Source organism: Mus musculus, chromosome 7 (genome assembly GCF_000001635.26).
Source record: "Mus musculus strain C57BL/6J chromosome 7, GRCm38.p6 C57BL/6J".
NCBI classification, from domain to species: Eukaryota; Metazoa; Chordata; class Mammalia; order Rodentia; family Muridae; genus Mus; species Mus musculus.
Window position 1 is genome coordinate 19187757 of NC_000073.6, and position 24781 is coordinate 19212537.

General features: G+C 48.8%; 1 protein-coding gene across 10 annotated transcripts in view; it reads left to right on the forward strand.

Moving 5' to 3' along the window:
- Window positions 1-18726, forward strand: part of Eml2 (echinoderm microtubule associated protein like 2) — a 30062-nt gene extending 11336 nt beyond the window's left edge. For 9 of the 10 annotated variants that reach the window (NM_001347582.1, XM_011250714.3, XM_030243009.1 and 6 more), the window contains 13 exons: window positions 2962-3057; window positions 3828-3962; window positions 6253-6352; window positions 8441-8595; window positions 8737-8862; window positions 12744-12875; window positions 13368-13435; window positions 13809-13897; window positions 14074-14171; window positions 14753-14840; window positions 15221-15316; window positions 16146-16276; window positions 18330-18726. In NM_001347582.1, the coding sequence (NP_001334511.1) occupies window positions 2962-3057; window positions 3828-3962; window positions 6253-6352; window positions 8441-8595; window positions 8737-8862; window positions 12744-12875; window positions 13368-13435; window positions 13809-13897; window positions 14074-14171; window positions 14753-14840; window positions 15221-15316; window positions 16146-16276; window positions 18330-18455 (1440 nt within the window). In that variant the 3' untranslated portion in view covers window positions 18456-18726. The remainder of the gene's footprint in view (window positions 1-2961; window positions 3058-3827; window positions 3963-6252; window positions 6353-8440; window positions 8596-8736; window positions 8863-12743; window positions 12876-13367; window positions 13436-13808; window positions 13898-14073; window positions 14172-14752; window positions 14841-15220; window positions 15317-16145; window positions 16277-18329) is intronic. The other variant, XR_001778001.2, reaches the window with a different exon arrangement.
- Window positions 18727-24781: the final 6055 nt, after the last annotated feature.

The window sequence follows — 24781 nt, forward strand, 5'->3', positions numbered from 1 at the left end:
CTAAGGATTTATTTATTGTGGGTGTGTTTGCACCTGTATGTACACACAAGTGCACCAGCACTACTGTAGAGGTCAAGAACAACTGCTTGCTGTGACTTCTCTCCTTCTGCCATGTGGGTGGTCCTAGGAGCAGGACTCAGGTCTCCAAGATTGGCAACAAGCACCATTACCCACTGAGCCATCTTGCCAGCCCAAGTCCAATGTTGATAATGGCTGGATTTCATGTACATAAAAAGCCATTCCAGGGATGGAGGCGTGGTCCAGTGGTAGAGCGCTTGCCAAAACAGCACACTGCCCTGAATTCCATCTCCAACACTAAATGCGGAGGGGAAAAAATGAAAAAGAAAACACTCACTGAGGAGGCAGAGGCAGGGGGTTCACTGCAGGTTGAGGCCAGCCTGTGCTACATAGCAGATTGGAGGTAAGGCAGGAATCTGCAGCAGGACTCTGTCTCAACACCCCTCATTCCATACGATACTGCAGAGTAGACGCTAGCAACGAAAAGTCTCAACTGTGAGCTAGGCCTGCGTGGTGCATGCCTTTAGAGGCCAGCCTGGTTTATACAGTAAGTTCCAGGACAGCCAGGACTACACAGAGAGATGTTGTCTCAGAAGAATAAAAAGAAAAAAAAGAGAAAAGAATTCCTAACTGTGGAGGCTAGAGAGATGGCTCAGCAGTTAAGAACACTGTCTGCTCTTTCAGAGGATTCCAGTTTGAGTCCCAGCACCCACGTGGTGGTTCACGGATGTCCAAAACTCCAGTTCCAGGGGACCCGATGCTGTCTTTTCGCTTCCATGGACTCTGCATACATATAGTGTACAGACACACTTGCAGGCAAAACACCCATACACATCAAATAATAAAATAAACTTAGGAGAGTAAAAAAAAAATCTCCAGCTGTGTAGGCAGTAATTTTCTTAGGGTTGGGTCATTGTAAAACTCTTTAGGAGAAGGAGCATGGCAGTGTACACCAGATTTCCTGGGTGCTGATGAGGCTGAAGACAAAATAAGTTCAAGGCCAGCCTGGGCAGTTTAACTAAGAAATTTTAACATTTATTTATTCACTTTGTGTTTGTGCACGTACATGTGCACCGTATGTGTGGTCCGAAGACAAGTCACAGGAGTCAATTTTCTCTTTCCCCCATATGAATTCTGGGGACTGAACTCAAATCATCAGGTTTGGCACCAAACACACTTATTGGGCCATCTCTCGGGCTCATATCCTGGGCAATCAAATTAGGCCCTTTCTCAACCAAAGACAAGCTAGAGATTGGTGGTGTGGCTCAGTGGTGGAGCCTCTGCCTAGCATATGACAGTTTCCATCCCCAATATCACACACACAAAAGGATTTTTTTTTTCCAAGACAGGGTTTCTCTGTGTAGCCCTGGCTGTCCTGGAACTCACTTTGTAGACCATGCTGGCCTCAAACTCAGAAATCCTCCTGCCTCTGCCTCCCGAGTGCTGGGATTAAAGGTGTGCACCGCCGCCACCACCACCCGGCTAGGATTTTTTACATAGGATAAAATTTTTTAAACCAGTGCTGGCTTTTCTTTTTTTCTTTTCTCTCCTTTCCTTTCCTTTCCTCTCCTCTCCTCTCCTCTCCTCTCCTCTCCTCTCCTCTCCTCTCCTCTCCTCTCCTCTCCTCCCCTCCCCTCCCCTCCCCTCCCCTCCCCTCCCCTCCCCTCCCTTCCCCTCCCCTCCCCTCTCCTCTCCTCTTCTTTTCTTTTTTTTTTTTTTTTTTTTTTTTTTTAAAGATTTATTTATTTATTATATGTAAGTACACTGTAGCTGTCTTCAGACACTCCAGAAGAGGGCGCCAGATCTTGTTAGGGATGGTTGTGAGCCACCATGTGGTTGCTGGGAATTGAACTCAGGACCTTCAGAAGAACAGTCGGGTGCTCTTATCTGTTGAGCCATCTCACCAGCCCTCCTCTTCTTTTCTTTTCCTTTTTAAAGGAACATTTGTTTATTTTTATGTATGAATACACTGTTGCTGTCTTCAGACACACCAGAAGAGGGCATCAGATCCCATTACAGATGGTTGTGAGCCACCATGTGGTTGCTGGGAATTGAACTCAGGACCTCTGGAAGAGCAGTTAGTGCTCTTATCCACTAACCCATTTCTCCAGCCCCTATTCTTTTCGTTTTTCAAGACAGGGTTTCTTCATGTAACCCTGGTTGCCCTGGAATTTGCTCTGTAGACCATGCTGGACCCAAACTTACAGAGCTCTGCCTGCCTCTGCTTCCCAAGCGCTGGGATCAAAGATGTGCACCACCGCCTGGCTTACTTTCATCTCATATTTTTATTAAAGATTTATTTATTTATTATATATACAGTGTTCTACCTGCATGTATGCTTGCAGGTCTGAAGAGAGCACCAGATTTCACTGTTGACGGCTATGAGCCACCATGTGGTTGCTGGGAATTGAACTCAGGATCTCTGCAAGAGCATGAGTGCTCTGAGCCATCTCTCCAGCCCCTGTTATTTTTTGATGCTATGATATAATAACCTGACAAAAGTAACTTAAAAAAAAATGGAAAGCCAAGGAGATTGAAGCACCTAGTACATTACTTCCACAGTCAGGAGTGGAGAGCAATGAATTAAAACATGGGCGTATGCTAGCTCTCAGTTAACTTTTCCTATCTTTGCACAGTTCACATTCCTTGCCTAGGGGATGGTGCTGCCCACAGTCCCCTGTCTAAGGGATGGTGCTGCCCACAGTCCACTGCCTAGGGGATGGTGCTGCCCACAGTCCCTCATTGACACTTGCTTGCCTAGGGGATGGTGCTGCCCATGGTACCTCGCTTCCTAGATGATTCTAGGTTGTGATCAAGCTGGCAATCAGTACTGACCCATCAAATGTGCTTCATATATCATGCTTGTGAATAGGCAGGTGTGGTGAATAGGTTAGAATGGGATGTGGGGAAACATATCTTAACCCACCTCTCTGTGTTCCACAGAATGGGGGCAACCTGCTATGTGCAGTGGACGAATCCAACGACCATGTGCTCTCTGTGTGGGACTGGGCCAAGGAGAGCAAAGTGGTGGATAGCAAGGTGGGTGGGCTTTCTGCCCTACAGGTGTCCTCCGGGGACATGCTGTATGGTTAGGAATCTGCAGCCAGACTTGAACTTAAATGCAGGCTTTGGCATTATCTGCTGGATGACTGGGCAAATGGCTTCCATGCTGTGAGCCTCAGTTGCCTCCTGTTGGAAATGAGATCAGTAATGGTGTCCTCCTCACGGGAGGTGGAGAGGTTGAGTATAATGTGGGTGGACCAGACTCAGCACAATTAGGTGTAGTCTTGTCTACATAGTGAGTTCCGGCACAGTCAGGCTGATTTGTAAGAGTCATCAGGGGTTGGGTGGGGAAGGAGGCATGATCAATCATGAGATAAGTGGTTTGCCCAAGTTCACATGCCCAGGCTGAGAGCAAGAAACTTGATTCTAGATCAGGGGCCCCTCTTAAGGAAAGGATAAGAGGATAGGAGCTGTCCTGGAATTAGATGTTTGTGAACTTGATCCTGGACACAGGTGTTAAATAGCTGTGTAGCTTCAGGCAAGTGTTTTCATTCTCTGAACCTCATCTATGATAGAAAGCACTAATGGACCTTAGTATCTCCCAGTGGGCAATGGGGATTCAATGAGTTTTATAAAGTGCTCGGCACAGTGAATAACACAGACTAGGAACTCCCAAAGGGGCCCGCTGGTATCCTCCCTGCTCCTGCAAGCAGGCTGTTTGGGGCGGTCCTGTGTGGGGTGGGTTCACTATGGTAGTCCTGGTGACTTTGAAATCCTCATTCAGTGTCTGTCTGCCCCCCTCAAAGTGCTCTAACGAGGCAGTGCTAGTGGCCACCTTCCACCCCACTGATCCCAGCCTGCTGATAACCTGTGGCAAATCCCACATCTACTTCTGGAGCCTGGAGGGAGGCAGTCTGAGCAAGAGGCAGGGCCTGTTCGAGGTGAGTGCCAGAGATCTGTGGACAGACTGACCTTGAGGGCCAAAGAGGGACACCCGGTGGGGGTGGGCAGCCCAGACGGCTCCAGGGCTTTGGGGGTATGTCAATACCGAGCTGTTAATGCCCGGCCTGCTTCCTCATCTGTATGAAGGAAGATCCTGCTGAACTCTGACCTGTGAGGATCCAGGGGGTGAGCACACGGGAGCTCCAGGCAGATGGGGAATGCTCAGTGACCAGCATTGCCCGAATGATATGGGGATTCACAGAGACAGGCCGCAGGGAGAGGCGGGCCAGGGAGATGGCTCTAAATAAGGAACTTCCCTGTATGCATGAGGACTGGAGTTCCAGTCACCAACCAAGGGAGCATGGTGGGACACTGTAACCCTCTGTAAACTCCAGGTCCAATGAGAGATCCTGCCTCAGTCAAAATATGTGAAGAACATTCAAGGGAGACATCTGATATCCACTGCACATGCGCATGCATGCACACATATGAACATAGTAGCACACCCCCCATGCACATGAATACACATAACACACAACAAACACACTTAGCATGCCCATACACACAAGCACACACAAACACACTTAGCACACATACATGCTCACACATGATCACAATAGCACACCCCCATATACAACAAACACACATGGCATGTACATATACACACAAACACTCTTAGCATACATACATACATGCTTATGAACACAATAACAACAAACACACATAGCATGCATACACACAAACAAACATACTTAGCATGCATACATGCTCACTCATGAACACAATAGCACACCCATCCGTACACATGAGCACACATAACACACCCACATAAGCACACTTAGCATGTACACAATAGCACATACATGAACACACAGCACACACACACACTACAAGCCAGGGAGCAGGGCATGTGCTTATCATGCCAGCACTGGGGAGATGGAGGCAGACAGATCCTTGGCCTGTTGGCCTGCCAACCAAGCCTACTTGGCAGCCCCAGATCCTAGTGAGACCTTGTCTCAAAAGCGAGGTGAGGAGAACCAGAGATGATGAGCCCAAGTTCAGTCCCCAACACCCACATCAGGCAGCACCCAGGATCCCAGACTCACTTCTAGCTTCTGCAGGCACCTGTACTCACAGACAGACAGACAGACAGACAGACAGACAGACAGACAGACACACACACACACACACACACACACAGGCACACACTTTTTAAACAATGAAAGTAAAAGCAGGGGCTGGTGAGATGGCTCAGTGGGTAAGAGCACCCGACTGCTCTTCCGAAGGTCTGAAGTTCAAATCCCAGCAACCACATGGTGGCTCACAACCACCCGTAATGAGATCTGATGCCCTCTTCTGGTGTATCTGAAGACAGCTACAGTGTACTTACATATAATAAATAAATAAATCTTTAAAAAAAAAAAAAAAAGAAAGAAAGTAAAAGCAAACAATATTTAGGTAAGCAGAATGGATCAGCAGTTAAAAGTGCCTGCCACCAAGGCGGAGGACCTGAGTTCAATCCCTGGGACACACACAGGAAGGAGAGAACTGACTCCCACAACTGTCCACACATACACGTATAACACATAAGTGTACAGAATAAATAAGAAGTGTAACTAATTTAAAAAATCAAAACAAATCAACATACCAGGCATGGTGGTGCACATGTGGCCCACACCCAGCACTTGGGAGATCAAGGCAGCACATCTCTGTGAGTTCAAGGCCAGCCTGGGATACATAATAAGACTCCTGTGTCAGAGAGAGAGAGAGAGAGAGAACCCAAGGTGGATTTCTTCCGTGAAATGCCACCATGGTTGTCCTCTGGCCTCCATATAAGTGCACATGTGTGTGCACCCAGACATGCACATTCCCATGGAGCCAGAACAGGAGGTAAAGGACCCAGGAGGGCAGGCACATGCACCCTTTAGGGATGGTTCTCTACTCTTCTCAGCTCAAAGGGCAGCATTGAGGGCTTGAGGCACAGAGGGAGCGGTAGCTTAAACTCTGGAAACCATGTGCCTTAGGCAGGAAGAAGCAAAGAAAACTGAAGACAGAACTGGCAGAGAAGTGGGGGCACAAGAGGAGGGGCAAGAGGTTTGTCCCAGGTGGCCTGAGTCTTTTAGGAGGGGGATGGGGAGGGGAAAGGCAGATATTCTCTATGGGGTCTCCCTCCCCAAACCACAGGGGTGTCCCTGGACCAAAAGCCCTGGATGCCTATGATCTGCACAAGGCTACCTGCTTTAGTGACACTCTCTGACACCGTCCTTCCTCTCTCTTTCTGTACTATAGAAACACGAGAAACCAAAGTACGTGCTGTGTGTGACCTTCCTGGAAGGTGGCGATGTGGTCACTGGAGACTCTGGGGGGAACCTCTATGTCTGGGGCAAAGGTTGGTATCAGTACATTAGTTTGGACTCTGACCTCCATCTTTTCAAACACCTTGGCTGTCCAAGTCTCTCCCTTCCTGTAACCATGCTCAGGTGGAATCCATGTCACTGTAGGACAAATTTCTCCTCTCTTTCTTGTGTGTGTGTGTGTGTGTGTGTGTGTGTGTGTGTGTGTGTGCACTCCTGTCTGTGTGAAGGTTGGGAGTGACTGTCAAGTGGCTCACAGTTACTGCTCCACCTTATTCACTGTGGCAGGCCTCTCAATCAAACCCAGAGCTTACCGATATAATTAGTCTCACCAGCCAGCTTGCTCTAAGGACCCTGTCTCTGCCCTCCAAGGCTGGGCGTTTATGTGTGTTCTGGGGATCCGAATTCTGGTTATCATACTTGCTTGTCAAGCACTGTAACCATTGAGCTTCTGGCATCATGGTAGGGTAAATTTTTTTTTCCTGATTCTTCCTTTTTTTAAAACTTTGGGGGCTAGAGAGATGGGTAGGTGGCTAAGAGAACATTCTGCTCTTCCAGAGGACGAGAGTTTGCTACCCAGCAACTGTGTCAGGTGACTTGCAGCTCCTGCTCCAGGGGATCTAACTCCTCTGGCTTCTGCAGTCACCTGTACTCATGTACACACGCCCAAACATACACATGCGCACATATACACATAGTTTTAAGAAAAGGAAATCTAAAAATATTTATTTAATTTTATGCATATGAGTGTTGTGCCTGCATGTATGTGTGTGCACCGTGTGCATGCAGTGCTCACACAGGCCAGAAGAGGGCACCAGATCCAGTGGGACTGGAGAGCTACATGGTTGTGAGCAACCTTGTTAGTGTTAGGGTCTGAACCCAGGTCCTCTGCAAGAGCAACAAGTGCTCTTAACACTGCGCCCTTAAGATAAGTTCTTATTTTGCAGTTCCAGCACCCTTGAGAAGCCTCAGCTCAGGCATCTCTGACTCTGTAGTCATTCTTGGTTCCCGCAGCCTTTGTCCTCCGTAAACTTCACACCAGAAACTGAGGCCTCAGTATAAATGTGTGAAATGACTCAACTGTAGCCAGTGTGTTGTGTGAATAACTAGATAGAAGAATGGGTGGATTTATGTATGAATGGAAGAGCGGGTAAAAGGATGGATAAATAAATGCGTGGATTTGTGAATGAGTGGATGGATAGACGGAGAGATGCATGAATGGATGGGAAATGAGTGAATGTCTGTATGAGTGGATTAGGGGAGAGGGATGGAGGGATGGCTGGAGATGGATAGATGGAAGACTGGCAAGATGGATTGCTGGACCAACGGATGAATGGGAGGATGGATGGATGGATGGATGGATGGATGGATGGAAGATTGGCAAGATAGATGGACCGATAGATAGATGGGTGGGTGGATGTATAGATGCATGAAAGGAGGGGTGGATGGAAGGATGGATGGATGACTGGCAAGATGAATTAATAGACCAATAGATGGATGGATGGGTGGATGGGTGGATGGATGGATCTGGATAGAAGGAAGGGTGGCAAGATGGATTGATGGGCCAATAAATGGGTGGATGGGTGGGTGGGTGAGGTGGTAGATTAATTTAAGGATAAATACGTAGATGAACAGATGAATGAATGGGGAGGTGAAAGGAAGCATTCTTAGATCATTAAATAGAGAAATGTAGATGGATGTATGGGAGGCAGGTGGACAGAAGGAAGTGGGAGAGAACCGACTGATGGATTAATAGATAGATGGCTGAATGAGTCGATGGATGAGAGATGGATACATGGATCGGTAGAAAGATGAGCAGATAAATAAAGAGATGGTAGAAGAACTGACGAGTGGTGAATGGGGAGATGGATGGGTGAGAGGAAGAAGCCATGGAGACGTGCATGAGTGGATTAGTCAAAGGACGAGTGGGTCAGTGTGAGTTCAGACGACTCAGTGGAGAGGGGATAAAGGGCTGAGTCCATGGATACTGGGTGATGGATGGGTAGTGTGTTCGAGACCAAGAGAGACATAGAAAGGTGAATGAACAGGTGGATGTGGTCCTCACAGGGTTCCGTAAAGGGAACAGCCTCCCACACCAACTCCCATCCCTAATCTCCTTGCAGGTGGAAACCGCATCACCCAGGAAGTTCAAGGAGCCCATGATGGTGGCGTGTTTGCTCTCTGCGCCCTGCGGGACGGGACGCTGGTGTCTGGAGGGGGCCGCGATCGTAGGGTGGTCCTCTGGGGTTCGGACTACAGCAAGGTGCAGGAGGTGGAGGTGAGGATTGGGACTGTGGGATGGCCCTGTAGAATCCTGGCCAGGCCGCTACCCTACGGGGCTCCTAACTCTGGCCTTTCCCCGACCACGCATCATCCCACCCCCCTCACATGTATCCTACACACACCTCTACCCACTCAGGTCCCAGAGGACTTCGGCCCTGTACGCACCGTGGCAGAGGGCCGGGGAGACACACTGTACGTGGGGACCACCCGTAACTCCATCTTGCTAGGCTCGGTGCACACAGGGTTTTCGCTGCTTGTCCAGGTGAGTACCGCCCCCCCACCCCACCCTCGCCCTCAGTTCTCATTCCACCCCTAAATGTACCTCTTTCTCCTCACCGCCACCACCATCACCACTGTCATCCCTGTTACCACACCTCTATTCTTTCTCTCTTTACATCTCTGCCCCATCCCTTTCTTCCTGGCCTGGGAAACCCCACATCCTTCCCGTTATCTCTCTCACTTCGGACCTTCCACGTTGCCTGTAACTCCCTGAAAGGGTTACTGCCTACTAAAGTGAGTCCCCAGCACCCCTGCTCCCAAATAGACTGCCCCCTGCTGATCTCATTTGGGATAGCATCCTCATATTTGGCTGGTAAGTGTCCTTGCAAATTGTCAAGTCTCCTGCAAGTTCTACACCCCAACTCCACCGATCTTAGAAGGCCTTATGGGCTTGGCTGACTTTATTACTTTGCTCCTCTCTTGCCCATCCTCTTCCGAATTTTCGTTTTTCTTTCTTTTTCTTTTTTTACTCTTTGAGATTTGGATCTCATGTAACTCAGACTGCTTCTGAAACCCACAACAGAGCCAAGACTGGCTATGAATTCCTGATCCTCCTGTCTCTACCTCCCAAGCACTTGGATTCCAGATGGACACTGCCACACTTGGCTCTGATTGCTCCTTGCAACTAAAATGCCCAATCCTCCCTCACCGGTGTGCCATATTCGGTTAAAAACCAACCTAGCTGTGGGCAGTGTAGCATAGTAGTTTGGAACTTGGAGTTTGAGACTTGACTAGCTTTTTGGAAATCTCAACCCTGTGGATCCTTAGCTGTGTGATACTGGGCACGTGAGTTACCTCTCTGTATCCATGAGACAGGGAGAGTGACTGCGTTAGGTTTTATGAGGATCTGAGTCATTTAGTCATAGCATACCACTGAGACTGGTGTCTGAGGCTGTGGAGTAGCTCCCAGTGTCTTGGTCCTCCCACTCAATGGTCACCTTTCTTTATCTGAAAGCACCTTTACCTTGCTTTTCTTCCTCTGCAAGTCTAGCTAAAATCTGTGCTGTTGCATTTAGCTGCTGCTCTGGCCTTGGTGTCTTTAAGAAGACAGAGAAAAGATGGGGCTGGGGAGGTCGCTCAGTCGGTAAAGCATTTGCCTAGCAAACATTTGCCTGAGCTTAAGGTGCAGAACCAATGTTGACAGCTGGGTGTGTGATGTGTACCTGTAATCCCAGCATGGAGGAGACAGAGACACAAGGAGCCCTTCTTAAATGAATACCTGAGGGTGACCACACCCCAAAAGATAGAGGATGGCTGGAAAGATGGTTCAGTGGTTAAGAGCACTGACTGCTCTTCCAGAGGTCCTGAGTTCAAATCCTAGCAACCACATCATGGCTTACAACCATCTGTAATGGAATCCAGTGCCCTCTTCTGGGTTGTCTAAAAATAGCTTCAGTGTACTGACATAAATAAAATAAGTAAATAAATCTATTTTAAAAGTTTAAAAGATAGAGGAAAGCAAGACCAGCAGAATCTATTATTATTCTTCTTAAATTAATGAGTGGGTGTTTTGCCTGTGCACCACGCATGTGCAATGCCTGTATTGGCCAGAAGAGGGCGTCAGGTCCCTTGGAGCTGGAGCACCAGGTGGTTGTGAGAGCCACCCTACAGGAATACAACCAGAGGTCTTTGAAAGAGTACCCTGTGCTCTTTTGATTCTTGGTTTGTTTGTTGGTTGGTTGGTTGGTTGGTTGGTTGGTTGGTTGGTTTTCCTGAGACAAGATTTCTCTGTGTAGCCCAGGTTGTCCTGGAACTCGCTCTGTAGACCAGACTGGCCTCGAACTCAGAGGTCTGCCTGCCTTTGCCTCCTGAGTACTGGGATTAAAGACGTGTGCCACCACCACCAATGCAACCGATGCTCTTACCCACCAAGCCTTCCTGCCAGCCCAAGCTTTCTCTTCAATCATTTATTGGTTTTTGTTTGGTTCCTTGAGACAGAGTCTCATGTGTATCTGTGGCTAGGCTAGTACTTGCTGTATAGCAAGCGTAGCTTTGAGCATGTGGCAAAGTCTCCTGCGGGACTCATAGCTCTGTGGCGCCATATCTGGCTTGGCTAGCAGGACTTTCCTTCTCTGAAGCTAGAGAGAACCTTAATAACCTCTATGAATATTTATTTATTTTTGTTGCTTTGAGGCAGGATCTTCCTAGATAGTCCAAGCTGGCTTCAAATTCACAATCCTGCCCCACTCTTTCCTAGCGCTCAGCCATGAGCCACCACACCTAGCTGTATTATTATACTAGTGATATATGTTAATGTAGCACAAATATAACCAAATATCAATCATAATATAAATTACTGCCTGTAACTGTAGTTATTGATGAACAACACAGTACTATTTTCAGGGCTAATGATTCCTAGTGACTGTCATTCTCTGAGGACCTTCTTTAAGCTGGCCTGTGTTTGCCATTCACTGCTTTCTTTTCTTTTTTTCTTTCTTTCTTTCTTTTTTTTTTTTTTTTTGGCTTTTAAAAACAAGGTTTCTCTATGTAGTCCTGGCAGGCTGGCTTCACACTCACAGAGATCCTCCTGCCTCTGTGCTGGGACTAAGTGTGTGCACCACCACTGACCAGTTTGTTCATTTATTGGTTTAATGCTGAGAATTGAGCCACGCCCCCAGCCCCTCACTGGGGGATCCTAGGCAAGGATTCTACCACTGAGCCACGCCCCCAGCCCCTCACTGGGGGATTCTAGGCAGGGATTCTACCACTGAGCTATTTTTCCAACCCTTTTAGTCCTTTTTTTTTTTTTTTTTGGCCTTTGAGACCGGTATTGTGTAGCTCAGACTAGCCCTGAACTAGCTGTCTAAGGATAACTTTGAAATCCTCATCCTCCTGCCTCCACATCCTGAGAGCTGGGTTTGTGCCCCTGTGCCTGCCTTGTGTTTAGCACTTCCCATTCATGTCTGATGGAGCACCACAATGCTCTGAGGAACATGCAGTATTTGGCCCCATTTTGTAAACACAAAACTGAGGCTCCAAGCAGGACATCGTGGTATACCTGTAATCTTAGCAGTCAGGACACTGAAGCAGGAATATTTCTATGAGTTCCAGTCTAACCTTAACAAGGAAGGGAAGCCATATCCCAAAATAATCAAGGCTAGGAACATGGCTCAACAGGTAAAGCTCTTCCTGTAGAAACATAAGGCCCTGGGCTTGATTTCCCAGAACCCATGTGTAAGAGCTGGGCGTGTGCAGCAGCATCCCTGGAACCCCAAACTGGAGAGGCTGAGACAGGCTTGCAGCCTGCCTGTCCATCCAAGCTGGTGTGTTCTAGGTGTAGGGAGAGACCCTGACTCATAACAATAATAGAGCAGGGACCAGTGAGATGGCTCAGGGTAAAGGTGCTTGCCACCAAGCCTAATGGCAGGGTTCAACTCCTGGAAACTACATGGTGGAAGGAGAGACCTAACTCTCTCCAGTTGTCATTTGATGTCCACATTGAAGTCCTTGACAATGCACCCACACAGCCAGACACCCACAGAATAAGTGTAAATAAAAAAAGGGAACACAGTCCAGGCAGTGGTGGTACACGCCTTTAATCCCAGCACTTGGGAGGCAGGTGGATTTCTGAGTTCAAGGCCAGCCTGGTCTACAGAGTGAGTTCCAGGACAGGCAGGGCCACACAGAGAAACCCTGTCTCGAAAAACCAAAAAAAAGGGGGGGGGGGACAAGGGGGAGGAATAATGAACACTGACTTCTTACTACTGTGCTCAGGCATGTGTGCAAACACATACACACACACACATACATACACACTCAAATACACAACATTCACACACATATATACACATACATGCCCAGGTGCTTGCCTGGGTTGCTACAGAGTGTGTCCTTCCCATCACCTTCCTTCTCTCCTTCCTGCAGGGACATGTGGAGGAGCTGTGGGGCCTGGCCACACATCCTAGCAGGGCACAGTTTGTGACCTGTGGGCAGGACAAGCTGGTGCATCTGTGGAGTTCCGAGACCCACCAGCCAGTGTGGAGCAGGAGCATCGAGGTATGGGCTGCGATGCAGGTGCAGGCTTCTGAGAAATGGCTGCACTTCACACCTCAGGCCTCAGCACAGCAGGTGGAAGCTGCACGTGCTCTCGTGGGGCTGGAGAGAGCACTGACTGCTCTTCCAGAGGTCCTGAGTTCAAATCCCAGAAACCACATGGTAGCTAACAACCCTCTATAATGGGATCTGATGCCCTCTTATGGCATGACTGAGAGAGTGACAGTGCACTCACATACATAAAAAAAAGAAAGGTACCTTGGGGCTGGAGAGATGGCTCAATGGTTAAGAGTACTGATCTCTTTTCCAGAGGTCCGTAGTTCAATTCCCAGCAGAATAAGTTTCTCTTAGGTTAGCATACCCAAGAAATGGGGATGGCTTCTGGTGGTTTCTGTAAGGCATCGGAGAGGACCTCAGGCCATGCTAGGAACTGGTTCTGAGCTGGGGAGTACCTAGTTGGACTTGGGACCCCAGCTCTTTTCCTTTCCTTCCCAGGACCCTGCCCGTTCGGCTGGCTTCCACCCCAGTGGCTCCGTCCTAGCGGTGGGCACAGTGACCGGCAGGTACTACTTTTCTAATATCTCACTGCCCTTTGAGGCCCCAGCATTCTAAACCTGCTGCTTCAATCCTAAAGGCCACCCCACCCCTTGTATTCAAAGGCCTCCCCCCCAACCCCCCCCCCCCCGTGGGTCTTTGCCAACCTGTTTATTGCCATAGGCTTCTAAGCTGGATGAGGTGAGAGATGGAGCGGGCTAGGAGTGGAGGGTAGATGTTGTTCATCTCAGCCTGTCACACAGCCTGGCCTCACTCCTCACTGTGTGGCACCACCTTGGTAGTCTGGCTCTGTCCTCTCAATCCAGCATTTGGGAGGCACTCCTTCAGGCACCCCATCAGCAGCGGTTCATCCTTCCCTCCCATTATGCCTTCTCCTTTAAGGTGGCTGCTACTGGACACAGAGACCCATGACCTGGTGGCTATCCACACAGATGGCAATGAGCAGATCTCCGTGGTCAGCTTTTCACCAGGTAGGCCTGGGGTCCTGGGGAGGCAGGGCCTTGGGGACTGAGGTTCAGCGGTACAGGCTGGGGGTTGAGGGGCTACAGCCCCCCCCCCATGGGGGGGTCTAGTCATGGAGGGAGGCGGGGACTGTGGGGGAGGGGCGGAGTCTGGGTGCTTCCTCATAGCCCCTCCCCCTCCCCAGACGGGGCGTACCTGGCTGTGGGCTCCCACGACAACTTGGTGTACGTGTACACGGTGGACCAGGGTGGCCGCAAGGTCAGCCGCCTGGGCAAGTGCTCGGTGAGTGGGCAGTGGTCCCCAGCCCGCGCCACCACCCCGCCCAGTGGGGTGCAAAATTAACTTTTTCTACCACAAGGGAGCCAGCCACAGCTTTAGAACGCAGCTGATTTTTTTTCTTGCCCTGACTATGTCAAGGCGTCACAGTCGGCCCCCATCCTCATCCCTTACTGTGTTCTAAGCCACCCTTTCGTGTAGCCTCAACCTTCACCTTCCAAGCCCCGCCCCCATTTGTAGCCCCGGCCCTGCATTCTAAACCTATCCCTCCCATCCCAAGAGCACCTCTGTGTAGCCCAGCCCCTCGCATTCAAAACTCGCCCCTTGTGTGGAGTTCTGCCCACCTGTTCTAAATTGCCTTTGTCTTCTAAGCTCTTTTGTCGGCCCCGCCCATCACAGTCTGCCACACCCTCACCCGCCCTTGGTAGTCTAGCCCCGCCCCCACCCTCCGAAGGCCTGTGTATCCTTCCCTCTAGTCCAATGTGTTCCCACTCTGTGTATTTTGCCTCCTAATCTTGATTTAATCCATCCCCTTTCCCTGGCTCAACCCTCTCCTATGCTCTAAGTGACCCTTGCGTCCCCTGCAGGGCCATTCCAGTTTTATCACCCACCTGGATTGGGCCCAGGACAGCACCTGCTTTGTCACCAACTCTGGAGACTACGAGATTCTGTACTGTGAGTTCTCTGACACTAGCCAGTTTCCTTTCTTCTGTCGCTTATTTGCATGTGATTTGCATACAGGTCTCTGAGCTAGTCCAAACTGATTGGATTTGAAACTGCAATCTCTAGCTATGTGATTGCTTTCCTGGCGCACCCTATTAGTTCCCTTTGGCTTTGATGAATGGACAGCAGGGCTTTTATGCAAATATACCCAGCTCAGGTTTTAGCCTGTCAGCACCCAAAATCTAGCCTTCAGCTGGTCCAGGGAGACAGAAATAAGTCAGGGACCTTCAACCCCTCTGTCTTGAATGTCTTGAACCTCAGTGCTGGGAAATAGATTGGCTAGTTAGGTAGTACCTCAGGCCCTTAACACCTCTCCTGATTGTCTGCCCCAGGGGACCCCGTCACCTGTAAGCAAATCACCAGTGCAGACACCGTGAGAAACGTGGAATGGGCTACCGCCACTTGTGTGTTGGGTTTTGGAGTGTTTGGTAAGTTCTGGAATGGGGAAGTTTCCACTGAGGACCAGAACTCTTGAGAAATAACCTTGACTTGTGATTTCCATAGTCTTATATACGGGTGGCTTCCAGGCCGGGAATTCACTCTATAACTGTTTGGATGGTACTAGCAGAAGAGGAAGAACTGAGGGAAATTACCTCTAAAGTCCCTCAGAGCTTAAAATGAAACTAAATTCATGGGAGGCACCTGACTCAGAGAGCTCCACGCCAAAGCCCCTCTAAGTTACCTGTTCCCTCAGGTCCCCAAGCCATTGTCACTAGCTGCATGAGCACCATTGGCCTAGGTGGTGCTGGAATATAGTGGTGATCATGACAGTCTCAGGTCTGCTTTTCTGGAGCTCGCGGTCAAGTGAGGACAGTAAGCTCTCTCCAAACAGTGTGACCCACATAGGGAGTAGCTGAGAAAGGTGAAGTAGCACTAGAGAAGGGGTATTGGGCCAACTCTTTGAAGAAGTTAGGGAGGACCTCCTGGAATGAGAGCTATTTAAGCTGGGGTGTGGAGGATCAAGCCACACCCCCCAGCCCCTCACTGTGGGGGTTCTAGGCAGGGACTCCGCCATTGAACTATAACTCCCGCTTTTTCCTTCCTTTCTTCCTTCCTTCCTTCCTTCCTTCCTTCCTTTCTTTCTTTCTTTCTTTCTTTCTTTCTTTCTTTCTTTCTTTCTTTCTTTCTTTCTTTCTTTCAACTTTTTGAGACACCCCTCCATAAGTTACCCAAGGAGGTCTTCAACTTTTTTTCTTTTCCTTCCACTATGCCTGGCTTCCAAGCACATTTTTATCATTTCTCTTGTCGTGTCTACAGGGATTTGGCCCGAGGGAGCAGATGGCACAGACATCAATGCTGTGGCCCGCTCTCATGATGGGAAGTTGCTGGTTTCTGCTGACGACTTTGGCAAAGTGCACCTGTTCAGCTACCCCTGCTGTCAGCCGAGAGTGAGTCTCTCTGGAGAGCCTAAGGGTGTGGGATTGGAGGCCTATTCACTCCTTTGTGGGGATATATGTTTTATTTTTGGAAGAGGGTCTCAAATAGCCCAGGTTTGCTTCAAAGTCCCGCTATAGCCAAGGATGTTCAATTCCCACCAACCCCCCTGCCTCTGCCTCCCCAGAGCTAGGATTATAGATGTGCACCATCAGCCCACGTTTATGTGTTGCCAGAGATGGAGCCCAGTGCTTTTCTGCCCTCTCAGCTGCCTCCCTAGCCTTTTGCTGTTGTTCATCTTACTTACTCTTCTCGGAACTGTAGTTTCCCCACAGCTATTGGATGTCTTCATGGCACAGGGTCTTTCCCAGGGTTCAGAGATGAAACCCATAGCTCTGGGGTTATTGCATACTCTCCTTTTACAAGCATTAAATGAGCACTTACTGTGTGCCTGGACAAATAAGATCTGAGAGGCCACTGTCCTCACTAAGCTGGGTGTATGACTATAGGGCTCAGGGTTTGCATTCCCAGCACCCAGGATTTCCCTATGGGCCCAGAACAAAGACCAATTTTTTACAGAGCCAGATGGCTATTGAGAGGAGTTGCCCCAGGCTGGAAGAGTCTGCTCCTGACCACACCCAACGTTTTTTCTTAATGATGCAGGGCTAGGATTTAATGAAGATTTTATATATATGGGTATACCATTGCTCTCTTCAGACACACCAGAAGAGGGCATCAGACCCCTTACAGATGGTTGTGAGCTACCATGTTGTTGCTAGGAATTGAACTCAAGACCTCTGAAAGAGCAGTCGATGTTCTTAACCTGTAACTTAAGCATGAGGGTTAAGAGAGAGGCACTCAAAAGAAAGACTGTAGAGTCTAAGTGTGGCCTTCAAGAAAAAAAAGAGGAAAGTAAACCATACTGAGTGTGGGCACAGTCTCCCCACGGGAGATCGCCACAGCCCACTTTTAATGGTAATTCGTTCAGTGAAACCAGGTTTTACAAGTTTTATCTGTCCTTTATCCTCAGCGCTGAAGACGGAATAGAGTCTTTGCGCACTAGGCAAATCCCTGAGCCACACCCCCAGCCCCTCACTGGGGGATTCTAGGCAGGGGCTCTACCACTGAGCCACGCCCCCAGCCCCTCACTGGGGGATTCTAGGCAGGGGCTCTACCACTGAGCCACGCCCCCAGCCCCTCACTTGGGGATTGTAGGCAGGGGCTCTACCACTGAGCCACGCCCCCAGCCCCTCACTTGGGGATTCTAGGCAGGGGCTCTACCACTGCGCCATATCTTCAGCAGGTAAATGTGCTCACTGCCAAACCTAATGGCTGAAATTCAATCCTCAAGATCTTCATAGCAGAGGGAGGGAGAGAACCAACCCTTATGAGTTATCTTCTGACCTCCACATTTGCTCTGTGGTACTTGCACATCCATGTACACATACGCCTACACAAGAAGGGAGGGGTGTCTGGAGAGATGGCTCAGCAGTTAAGAGAATGCACTGTTCATCTAGAGGACCTGAGTTCAAGTCCCAGCATCCACATCACGGGGCTGACTTATATTCAGCTCCAGGAGATCCAACACATTCTTCTGGCCTCCATGGGCAACTGTACAAACCTATACTCTGACACACATATATACATGTAATTAAAAATTAAATCAAGTAGTGGTGCATACCTTCAATCTCAGCTCTGGAAGCAGAGGCAGGCAGATCTTTTTAAGTTCAAAGCCAGCCTGCTATACAAAGGAAGTTCTAGGATACCCAGCCAATGCTGCATAGGGAGACCCTGTCTCCAAAAACCAAAACCATAAATAAACAAACAAATAAATTAAATCAAAATGAAGCAAGGGCTTTATGAGCTTTAGGACAACCTGGACTATACAGTAAAAACCTGTAACACATTCGCACACACACATGCACACACGCACAAACACATACACACACATACACTCACACGTGCACACACATGTTTATGTGTGGCACTAAAGAAGAAAACAGCAGTAGTCTCCAGGTAGTGTTTTTTTCTTCTGACCTCTTTTTCCCTCTTCTTCGCTTCTAACAGGCCCTCAGCCACAAATACGGTGGACACAGCAGCCATGTGACTAATGTGGCCTTCTTGTGGGATGACAGCATGGCCCTAACCACTGGGGGCAAAGACACGAGCGTGCTGCAGTGGCGGGTGGCCTGAAGCAGGGGTGTGGGGCCAGGGTAGCGTCCTGTGGCAGGGTTGAGATCTATTTTTGGGAGATGTCTATTGCGGAGTACAGTAATATATACCCAGAGTATGTCTATAGAAGAGGGGGTTATGGGGCGGGCGGGAGCAGACAGAGGTCTCTATTTATCGGGGTGGGACGAATGGGCCACCATGCCTTGTGGGAGCCATTGGTGTTTGGTTTGGGGTATTTTTTTTTAAGTTTATTCTTTTATATCATTCAGAAATACAGACTTATGCACTGAGATGTCTGGAGTCTGGTCTATTTATTTGGGGTGTGTGTGTGTGTGTGTGTGTGTGTGTGTGTGTGTGTGTGTGTTTGTGTGTGTGTTATGGAGGCCAGAGATCAAAATCAGGTGTCTTCCTCAATTGCTCTCTGCTATATTTTTTTTAAAAGAGATTTCAATTTACAGTAACATTTAATTGATTTTATTGTAATTTTAAAAAATACATTATGTAGTAGTGTGTGTATCTATGACTATGACTACACATGTGTTCAGCTGCCCTTGAAAGCCAGAAGAGGGCTCTAGGTCTCTTGGATTTAGAGTTGTAAGCAGTTGTGAGCTGCTCAAGGTAAATGCTGGGAACAGAACTGAGTTCTCTGCTGGAGCAGTAAGTGCTCTGAACCCCAGAGCCGTCCTTCCAGCCCCATCTACTTTGGTCTTTAAGACAGTCTCCCTTACTTTCTTTTGTTTTGTTGTTTGTTTGGTTTTGGTTTTTGAGACAAGGTCTCTGTGTAGCCCTCGCTGTCCTAGAACTCTATGTTCTAGGCTGGCCTCAAATTCTAAGATTCACCTCCCTCTGCCTCCTGAGTGCTGGGATTAAAGGTGTGCACAGCCATGTCTGGCAAGTAAATGTAGTTAAAAACATAAGTTGGAGAGGGTTTGTGAGGCAGCTCGGTAGCTAACGATGCCTTGCAGGGCAAGCCTGTGGCTTGAGGACCCGTGCAAAGGAGGATTGAATGAGTCTACAATGTTACACACACACACACACACACACACACACACAAACACACTAAAGAAAGGAAGCCACCAAACTTCCAACCTACTGGCCTGAAGGCATTGTCCTATCAATGTCTGGCCAGGATACAAATGTTCCTTCCACTACTCAAACAAGCAAACAAATTTTGTAAGCAGCATTCCTATGTGGCATGCATGTGTGTATGTGTGTGTATATGAGTGTTCATGTATGAGTGTATATGTGTGTATGTGCATGTGTGCATATGTGTTCATGTGTGTATGCCTGTGTATATGTGTATGCCTGTGCACGTGTGTGTGTGTGTGCACAAGTGTGTATGTGTGCATGAATATGTGTGAGTATACATGTGTGTGTAAGTGTGTGTGTGAATGTGTGTGCATGGTTGTGGGTACAGTGAAAACCAAGACAACCTCAACACTACCTCATGGAAAGGGCAGACCTGCCTCAGAAGATGCTGAGACCAAAGTGGTATCATGGAAGGGGCAACAGAAAGACCTTAACACAGAAGGGTGAAGGAGCCATTCCAGGTGGAAGTTCTGATGCGTGTTATCTCCTTCCAATAAAATCAAATAAAGCCTCTTGTGGCTCCAGCTATCTCCTGGCCCCTGTCACAGGCCTCGACAACTCTGGGTGTTGCCTGTTGGGGACAGATCTGTGTCTCTCACTTTCTCTGGACCATGGGTAGGAAGAGCCAGGATTCTTGGTCACTTCCATGCTGTCTCCTAGCTGTCTCCTTGCCCAGTTCAGTCAGAGGCAGGAACTTGGGCACTGTTTATTGAGTGGCAATTAGAGTGTGTTTGAATAGCTGAGTGTGTCTTATCCAAAGACTACTGAATTCAACTTCCTCAAAGGGCTTGTGCAAAGGGTGCAGTCTGTAAAGTGCTTGCTGCAGTAGTGACTGTCCTCTGAGACAAGTGCCTGCCATCTTACGGACTTCACCTGTGTTCCCTTGCAAAAGAAACATCCCAGCTGGGCTTTTAAACTTTTAATTTTTTTAAAAAATTATGTATATGAATACACTGTCACTCTCTTCAGGCACATTAGAAGAGGGCATTGGACTCCACTCCAGATGGTTGTGAGCCACCATGTGGTTGCTGGGAATTGAACTCATGACCTCTGGAAGAGCAGTCAGTGCTCTTAACCGCTGAGCCACCTCTCCATCCCGCTGTGCTGGGCTTTAAAACTGTTTACACCCCCTTGGGACACAAGACCCTAAGTATTCAGCCACTTCCTAGCCACTGTGGTGTGCAATGATGTCCAAGCTGCAAGTGGTTGCACAGAGGGGTGGGGTGGGGCTCCATCTATGCATATATGAGCTGTCATCATCCCCTCTGGGTAAAGGCCTTTCTGGTGTAGCCTGTTGGGAGGAGCACTCATATCCCCGCCGGGGATCCCTCACCTGTGCTGGCTAGGGAAGACCCCTCAGAGGTTGGAAACCCTCATTGCTTCCCCGTGCGCACTTGAGTAGCGTGTGCCTCGGTTTGTCTTGGGCTCTTGGGAGGAGGGCTAGACTGTGCCTAGGTCTTCTCCCAGGAAGGAGTCAGCAACACCATACAAGTATGACGTCCTGAGTTCAGATCCCCTGCACCCGTGTAAAGAGCCGAGCTGGGTACAGTATGCCAATCCCAGTGTGGCTGGGGGTTGAACCTGAGCCTCCTGCTTCCGCCATCTGAGTTCTGGGATCACAGTTGTGCGCCACCATTCCAAGACATCTCTAAGTTGTTTCTTATTGTTATTGTTTTGTTTTGTTGAGACAAAGTCTCCCTAGGCTTTTAAAGGCCTGTTTTCTGACATTCTTGGGTCAAGCCTTCTTTCCCCCCAGCCCCCCAATGGATTCCAACAATCCAAGTTCTGGGAAGGTGACCCAGACTATAGATAGAGAAACAAATGCTTGTTAGCTCTTAATGTTTTGCCGTCCCCTTGTGGTCATCTTTGGATCTGCATGGAAAATTATCCCTTGAAAGGCCAGTTGGAAAAATTGCTGGTGATTCTCCATCCACCCCTCAGTGTCCCCTCAGTGTCCCTGAGCTGGGTCGTGAGAAACTGCCTTGTGCATAGCCTGCACCCAACCAGAGTTCCCGTCCCCTCCAGTCTGAGAGTAGGGGATGAGAAGGAGTTTTCGTTCCTCGGTCTGTGTTTGCACCCTGAAGGCTTGGGTGGTGATGGTCTCATAGCTGCAGGTCCTCTCCAGGGTCTCTCTGTCCTTCTGAAAACCGTCAGCGCCAGCCTTTGTGAATGTTTCCCAGTGATCCTCAGAGAGGAGCTGTGTTTTGCCTGCCATGACTTGGAATACATTGAGGCAACTTAGGGTTAGCTAGAGGAGAGGGCGATCCCACCCCCACCCAAGCCACTGGGCACTCTGACTTGCTTTTCAGAACCAGGCCGTGGCGGCTCACACTTGTAACTCGAACAATCTGAAATGGAGGTGGGAGGATCAGGAGTTCAAGGTCAACCTCAGCTGCTTGTGAAGTTCAAGGCCCTCCTGGGCTGGGTAAAACCATGTCTCATCTCTTGGGATTTACATGTAAGGTTGCCATGACACTTGCCTTGGCTCTGCCCTTTAACTCTCTGATGCTGTGAGTGTCCCTGCTTTGTGGTTAACCAGCTCATTTCCTATGCCTATTAAGTTCCCTGGAAGAAGAGAATTCACTGGTTCAGAGAGGTGAGGTCACCTACCCAAGGCCACACAGCGGTGCTACAACAGCTCCCTTTTCCTTCTAAGTCGTTGGATTAGTGTGAAGCTGTAGACCGGGTGGAAACTAATCTGCGATGTTAAAAGAAAGAACGGGGTACTGACAAGATGGCTGATGACGGCTATCAGGAAAGTGCTTGCCATCCAAGCATGAGGACATGGATGTGGGGCTGGAGAGATGGCTCAGCTGTTAAGAACGCTGACTGCCCTTCCAATGGACCCAGGTTCCATTCCCAGTACCCACATAGCAGCTCACAAGCATCTGTAGCTCCAGTTCCAGGGGACTCGACTCCCTCTTCTGGCTCCTACAGGTACTGCAGGCACAGAGTGCACAGACATACATGTGAACAAACATATACATTTGTAAATAGTGTGGCATGTTGTAGTTGTTGAGCTGAGTTAGAGGGTAAAACCATTTGCTATCAAGCCGGACGGACAACCTAAGTTTGGCCCCTTAAACCCACATGAAGGTGGAAGGAGAGAACCAGCCCCACAAGGCTCCACATGTGTGCCAAGACACTCATCCCACATGAGTGCCAAGACACTCACCCCATATGAGTGTCAAGATACTCACCCAGCTCCCCCATGTCCCTACACAGAGTAATGATAAACAAGGATTTTTTTTTAAAACTTATTTATTTATTTATTTATTTATTTTATGCATATGAGTATACTATAGCTGTCTTCAGACACACCAGAAGAGGGCATCAGATCCCACTACAGATGGTTGTGAGCCACCATGTGGTTGCTGGGAACTGAACTCAGGACTTAGTCAGTGCTCTTAACTGCTGAGCCACCTTTCCAGCCCCCAAACAAGGATTTTAATTAGATGAGTTGGCACATACCTTTAATTCCAGCCTTTGGAAGGCAGAAGGGGACAGATTTCTGAGTTCAAGGTCAGCCTGTTCTTAGAGTGAGTTCCAAGACAGCCAGGGCTACATAGAGAAACCAAAACTAAACCAAAATCTTAGACAAAAAATCTAAGAGGAACTACCTAAAAGGGCTTCTATGTGCACATACACACACATACATGCACACACAAATCCTCACAGACATATGTGTACATGTTCACACAAGGGCACCTGATGTTACTATACACACACTAACAAAGAAAGAATTGGGTATGGTGAACCAAGCACTAAGGAGACAGAATAAAGTGGACCTCTCTGAATCTCTAATCAGCCAGGGTTACATAATAAAATCTTGTCTGAAACAACCAACACAATACTGAGTGGTATACTCAATAACAGAGCCCTTCCTAGAATCCCCCAGTGAGGGCTGGGGTGTGGCTCAGTGGTAGAGTCCCTGCCTAGAATCCCCCAGTGAGGCACTGGGGTGTGGCTCAGTGAGAGAGCCCCTGCCTAGAATTCCCCAGTGAGGGCTGGGGTGTGGCTCTTGCCTAGTGTGTGTAAGGCCATAGGTTCTATCTTCTCAGCCAAGATAAAATAACTATGTAAACTAGAATTGTAAACACCATCACTGCTGTTGTTTTTGGAGGGCTGTATTCCTGTTGGATCAGAAGTCCCTGAGTCTATAAATGACCTCTCAGGACTAATTTGTGCAGGAAGTGACCGACCGAGATAAAAAGAGGGCAATGCGGCTCTTTGGAACCTTTGCACACTTCCTGAAAACAATGGGAATTTCACTTCCAGGCAACAGACACACAAGAGTAATCAACCTGAACTCAAGAATGGCCCTCCCGCCAGCAGGGAGGCTGATGATCAGGAAAGGATAGAAACGTACAGTCCTGGCAAAGTGAGGTGTTGAAGTGATCTATGGGTACATCAGACTTTTAGAGGGCAGACTAGGGTGTCCTGGACAGCCAAGTCGAAACGTTTTAAAGATAGAACTTCATTAGCCCACTTTGCCCTCAAAACTCTCAGCTATCCTCCTGTCCCAGCCTCTCAAGTGCTGAGAGAGTGCAGGCATGCACAGGTACCCCAGAACGAGACTTTTTTAAAATAGATTTTACATTATGCTCTCTGTGAAGTGACAAGAGACAGGTTGAGAAAAGGACTGTGTCTGACTACTTTGACTGTGGAAGAAACAGAGGCAAGGCCTAAACTCTGACCCCCAAGGCTCCTTCGACTTGAGGTGGATACTTAAGAGGCCACCATGTAACATGTTTTCCTTTACATTTATCTATCTGAGGTGTATGGCACCGGACAATGCAGAGGTCAGAGGACAACTTGCACAATCCCATTCTCTCCTTCCATCGTGTGGGTCCTGGGGATTGAGTTCAGCATCAGTAGCAATCGCCTGTCTGCTGAGACAAACCCCTTTGTTCTGGGTCCCTTAGAGGGATAGAGGGATATGGAGAAGGTTATTAACAGAGGCCTGCAGGGAGGGGGCTCTTCAAAGAAGGAAGCAACAGGAAGGAAGGTCCCAAGCTAAGCTACCTTTCCCAGAAGAAGGCTTAAATTCGAAGTGTGGAATTGGAGAGAGGGTAAGGAAGGAGTTAATGGATTGTACCCCTGAAGCAGCAGGTGAGATTTCCAGGCTTGAGTTCCTGAGGTGGGGGGGGAGGACGCGGTGGGGTGCAGGGGAGCGGCAGAGGAGGGGTTAATGGGGGCGGGCCTGGCTGGGGCGGGGCCTGGGTTCCGACTCCAGCCCCGGGCCAGGGGTTGTCGCT